Source organism: Hyperolius riggenbachi, chromosome 4 (genome assembly GCF_040937935.1).
Source record: "Hyperolius riggenbachi isolate aHypRig1 chromosome 4, aHypRig1.pri, whole genome shotgun sequence".
NCBI classification, from domain to species: Eukaryota; Metazoa; Chordata; class Amphibia; order Anura; family Hyperoliidae; genus Hyperolius; species Hyperolius riggenbachi.
The window spans coordinates 407,685,901-407,691,900 of NC_090649.1; the positions used below are offsets into that span (position 1 = coordinate 407,685,901).

General features: G+C 39.7%; 1 protein-coding gene across 2 annotated transcripts in view; it reads right to left on the reverse strand.

Moving 5' to 3' along the window:
• Positions 1-5,649, reverse strand: part of MEIS1 (Meis homeobox 1) — a 224,730-nt gene extending 219,081 nt beyond the window's left edge. For both annotated transcript variants that reach the window (XM_068232322.1, XM_068232323.1), the window contains exons 1-3: positions 4,912-5,649; positions 2,294-2,520; positions 363-504 (exon numbers count right to left, since the gene is read on the reverse strand). In XM_068232322.1, the coding sequence (XP_068088423.1) occupies positions 363-504; positions 2,294-2,520; positions 4,912-4,923 (381 nt within the window). In that variant the 5' untranslated portion in view covers positions 4,924-5,649. The remainder of the gene's footprint in view (positions 1-362; positions 505-2,293; positions 2,521-4,911) is intronic.
• Between the last annotated feature and the right edge of the window lie 351 nt (positions 5,650-6,000).

Consider the following 6,000-nt stretch of genomic DNA (forward strand, 5'->3'; position numbering starts at 1 on the left):
ATGCTTCATTCAATAGGCTGCTCTAGATTGTTAATTAGCACCACTATTGCTATAAAAACTACAGTGCATCAGAAGTGTCAGGCTGTATAGTAATAATAATAATAATAGTAATAATAAAAAAACAACAACAACAACAAAGTTGGAAATGGTAACAGTAATAGTAATAATAAAAACAACAAAGATGGAGATAATAATAAGAATAGTTCTACAGTCTACATCATCACAGCAAGAGATTGCTCAAAAAAACTATGTAAGGGATCAATAGAGCTTTCCCGGGTCAGAGCAGGTTTTGGTGTGTGATGCTGATTATTGTTGTTGTGTGTGTGCTGCTTTTGTTGCTGCCTGTGCATTGTTTGGCTGACCTGTTTGGCGAACACTGCTATGTCTTCATTGAAGGACTCCGAGGAGCACACATCACCGCCTGCTACTCCAGGTTCCCGGGGAGTGCAAGTTGCTAGTTCACATTTCTCAAAAATCAATGCTAACAGAGGGAACAGGGGGTGTCTGCAAGAAAAGCACAATAATCAACAACAACAAAAACAGGAGAAAGCAGGAGAAAACAACAAAAAAGCCACCACTGCTAGTGAATTCAAGAAAAAGAGGGGGGGAAATGCTACATGATGAAGAGGACAGATGCCCCCTCTGCCCCTCCCTGCTCAGGCTGCTCTCACCAGGGCAAACTGCACAGGCCCTGGGCAAAGGCAATCATCAGCACACATAACACACAGAGCAAGCTCACACTCCATGCAATTAGCCTTCGCTCCCTTGTTTCACTAGACGGGGACATAAATGAACCGTCTACAGGAAAAGAAAGACTGTCAGATCTCCCAGCCCCGACGCTGGGCTGCATCTTTTATAATAAACGCTGCTAAACGCCCTTCCTTTTAAAATACATGTAAAAACTGCTTAATGATTTTTTAGCAGGCTTCCAGGAACTGAGATCTACGCTATCAGTTCTTAAACCTCAGCAAAGGGCAGGCGTGAATGTGGATTAGAATATTTGATTTCTTTAAATTAAAAAAAAAAAGTTCCTTAAACTAGTGGATTTTATGGCACCCCATTTAGCAATGCCATAATAACACTTTAGACTATGGAGGACTGGGGCAAGTCTCTTCATATTTTAATGCGGCTAAATAGGGATGAGGAGAGGGGATTCCATTAACCTTTTAACTCAATTAAAAGTGTTTAAAGTCATTTATTCCAATTGCAGTGCTGGCTGCTGCTGTGGAGGGTGGTGGGCGAAGCTGGGGATGTGTTCGGGGGGCTGATGGAGAGATACCGGAGAACTCAGCACAACTATGCGTCTAAATAAACTCCATGGCTACAAAAGATTAGGGAGTAGTAAGCGACAAATTAGGGAGATTACACGTGTTTTCACATTAACCAGAGCGTGTTGGTTTAATTTATTTAAGCCCTTTCAAGGCATCTATAGGGAAAATGAAGGTACTCTAGCACGACAATGCAATGTCTATTTTAGAGAGAGATATACAATAAAATGTAAAAAAGAAAATTAAATTTAGGAGGCTAATGTACATAATCTGTACAAACACCACACCCGTGCGGTAAAACAGGAAAGTAGGGGATATATATATATATATATATATATATATATATATATATATATATATATATATATATATATATATATATATATCATATGTATATGTTCTAACGTTATATACACAGTCACACGTGTAGTATTAATGAAACGGGAAGGAGGAATTGAGTTAGAATATAATTATTCTTTTCAGTACGTTTCCCTTAAATACTGCATGCAGTTTAGCTGACTTATGTCTGCTGATCGAAGTAGTAGTACTAATAATAATGATAAAAATAGCAGTGATTACAATAGCAGTAGTAGTATTAATAATAACAACGCCACTTATAATTCCTTATTTATTTATTTTTTTTAAGTTTACCTACATTATAGGGGTAACAAATGTTTTATAAAATACAAGCTATAAAGTGTGGATTAGCTATCTAAAGTCACATCTACCTACTACAGCCCTGCAGCTCAGTACTTCCAAAGTTCCAATACAGATTGAGCCCTGTGACATCACACCCCTACCCTGTGGCCTCGCAGATACACAGCTACTTCAGCGTCCCCTGATCCCGAGGACTGCTCTGGGGTTGACTCAGTTGCACTCTCACAAGTCACACAGGCAGAACAGCACAGAGAAAGTATGGGGAGATGAGGGTGGGGGACTGTCGGCAATGCTTTATGGTGCAGACTGGAAACAAAGTTTGAGAAAAGACTGTTATGAGAGTGAAAGTGGGTGCCAGCTGTACCTACCCATAAATGGAATCTTTATCTCTCTTCAGAGCGTCATTGACTGAAGAGCCCATGCTGGGGGGCATAGCGTTGGTGTGGGCCGTGTGCGGGTATTGGTGGGAGTGCAGCGGTGGCCCGTGATTCAGATGGTGAACCGGCTGCATGGACCTAGCAGCATGGACATCCCCATACATGGAACCGGGGATCCCTACTCCATCCATCCCACCGTAATGGGGCAAGTCGTCGTACTGTATGGTAGACAGAAAACACAGGATCAGCAAAGCCTGGAGACAACTGAGGGAAGGCAGGGCAAATGGCGAGGCCTCCAGCTGACTTCATCCCCTCCATAATGGTGGCCCTGAATGTGTTCACTTTCTCCAGGCCTGGAGGATTAGCATTTTATTTCATTAGGTATCCCCCTAGACTGTTCACATGGAAAGACCAATAAAATCACGAGAGGTGACAGTGTCTGAGAGGTGACAGTTGGGAAATCAAGCTGAAAATTAAGCTAAGGAGGGCTCGCCTAATTCAGCATCCATATGCCAAAATGTGCACATCAGGCCAATTATGCCAAGTGTATCAGTGCAGAGCCCATGATACTCACCATGATGCAGGTTGTGCTGCTGTGTACATGGGGAGCAACTGCAAAACTGCAATCCTGGGACCTACACACAACTTACTTACACCACATAGGCTACCAGCACATACACGTATGCGAGTAGCCTATGACCTATCCACACACACATATACCTATGCATGTATACCATGCATATGTAGGTTAAAATTATATATATATATATATATATATATATATATATATATATATATATATATATATATATATATATATATACCTACAAATGCACCCATGCATATATATATATTTATGTGGATAAATGTGCCAGACCATGGGTGAATGAATGAATGTATGGATATGTTTAAATTGTTTAAACACACACACAGAGCACAGCACACACCTTAAGTGTCTGAATTAGTTTAAATGGCTGTGCCCATATGTGGTGATATATACATATACATACTATCCATCTATATATATATATATATATATATATATATATATATATATATATATATATATATATATATATATCACACAGGAACACACATTTACTCCAGTGTCCCTAATAATATTTCCACACACATGTTGATTTGTTTATTGTATGTGTATATATATATATATATATATATATATATATATATATATATATATATATATATATATATATATATATATATATGTATATATTATAAAATAATTCACACATTCACTCAAGTGTCTCTATTTGCAGATCTATAGGTGTATATATATATATATATATATATATATATAGATATAGATATAGATATAGATATATATATATATATATATATATATTACACACGCTTCTGAATTTACCTTACAAACTGATCTGAAGTTCATGGCCTATGTGGATTCATTTATAAATAAGTCCTGTGTCATATCACTCCACTGAATAACCACTTATGACAATTATAACCCAATAACTTGACTGGCCCTTGCTATAAACACCACTGCACAACAGTTTCTAGTTCCTAGAAATTAAAATGAGGGTGATCTTGTTCTCAATAATTCATAAGAATAAAATAGGTATAATCAGTGGTGAGAAGTACACAGGGTCCCATAGACTGGGAGGGGAGTGAATTATCAATGGCTATGATTACTGAATGCTTGTGCATGTAGGTGACACTTGGCTATAACACAAGGGGACAGAGAGAACCTAACTTTCTACGGTAAGTACTTTACTGGCTTACCACTCTATGGGAAGTGAAATGACTTGTAATAAATATTGGAACGCTGCTGATAATATGCACATAGTCACAATTAAGTGGCAGCTAATAAGCTTCCCTTGTGCATTCAGAACACAGATCTGTGGCAATGACAGATTGCTCAGAGCGATTAGATCTGAGCTTACATCCACACACACACAGGCTTCGTCCACAAGCACAGTCGCATGGTGTTAGTGTTTGGCACACGTTGTCAACAGTAAACATGGTGATAACACTACTATGGTAGAAGCATACATACAGTGTGTGTAGTGCAATGTAATGTGTGCCTGTGTTGTTAATATATATATATATATATATATATATATATATATATATATATATATATATATATATATATATATATATATATATATATATATATATATATATATATATATATATATATATATATATATATATATCAGCTAAGTTCCCACAGCATTAGTCAGGGCTGAATTCTGTGTGCTAATTCCCAGCTTGTCAACTTGTAAAAAGTTAATGGTGTCTAGTGGTCAGTTTGTGCCTTGATGTATACTGTCTATGAATGCAGCCTATGCAAGGCAATAGCATGGATGATACTACTACTACTACTAATAATATACAGGACATGCATCTATATAATAATATACAGGACATGCATGTATGCTCCCCTGCCCTGTGCATTATGCATGACCCTCTATGGATGTGTTTATACAATAACCCATTAGAGTTCTGTCATTGAATGGAAACATCAATGAGAAAAAGTAAAATAAATAATGAGTATAAAAGTTGTGAGCCTGAGCCGAGCCCTAGTGACATCTCAGCTGTAGACATGCTTCAGATACAGTACATACCCTTTGAGCCATCGGCCTTCCTAACTCCTTCCTACTTCACTCTCAGATATATCCTATTTAAGGCCAGTGTGGATCACGAGCGAGTACGCCACTCCAGAAAAAAAAAGGAAAAAAAATAATAAAAAATAAAAAAATAATAATAAAAATAATAAAAACTCGAAATTAAATCCCCCTTTAAAGTTTCCAGTGTCTTGAGAATTCAAACCAAATCTTCAGCTTGCTGGAGCTCATAGAAACAGCAGAATAGTACAGCATGGAACTCTTCCCAAAGACCAAGGCGAAAGAAATTTCCTCTTATTTTCCCCCCAAAAATGAGTTTTAAAAGTGCCCCTAGAAGCAAGCGAGCAGGAGTCTCATGGCTTGCAGCCACTTCAGCTGTCAATCATAGGTGAGCTTGTCAAGGTGGTGATTGAATGATGATCCAATGGGCGATCTGCACCGGTCAAAAGCCCTGAAAAGAGTGTCCAGATGCACCAGGCAGAAAGCTCAGGCTCCTTCTTCCCTCAGCCAGTCCTGTGTGAGCTGCCTTCTCCTCTCTCTCTTCTCTCTCTCTCTGTGTTACACGCGAGTTCTGCAGAGAGGGGGAGAGAGAAAACGTCTGAGGTCGCCCTGAAGAAGCCCCGATCGATGCTGCTCGCTCCCAGCCCCGCTGCGCGTGTGATGTGTGTGCTGCACAGGCGGAGAGCTGGGTTTGGACCAGAATGCTGGAACCCGGAAGTAGTGGTGGCCATAACAGGTCGCGTCTTACACAATGCAATGGGCTGCTTCAACTAGCTCATGTGGAGGGGGGAGGGAGGAGGGGGGAGAGAGAGAAGAGGGGAGGAGGACATCCCAGACAGGAGAAACAGCACATTTACTCCAGCCTTTCAACTAGAAAAGAGCAACTCTTCCAGCTTTGCTGCTCTCTCTACAGATCGCTGCAGCTTCCACAGTGCTGCAGCCTGGCTGTGCGATCTGGGGGTGCAGCAGCAGCGATCACCCATAAACCTGGGATTCATTCACACTGTCAAGCTACCCAACAACCTCATGGTGAACCAGAACTCCTAGGAGTGTGTAAGGGGCTAAAAAGGACCAAAAAGCACTCTAACT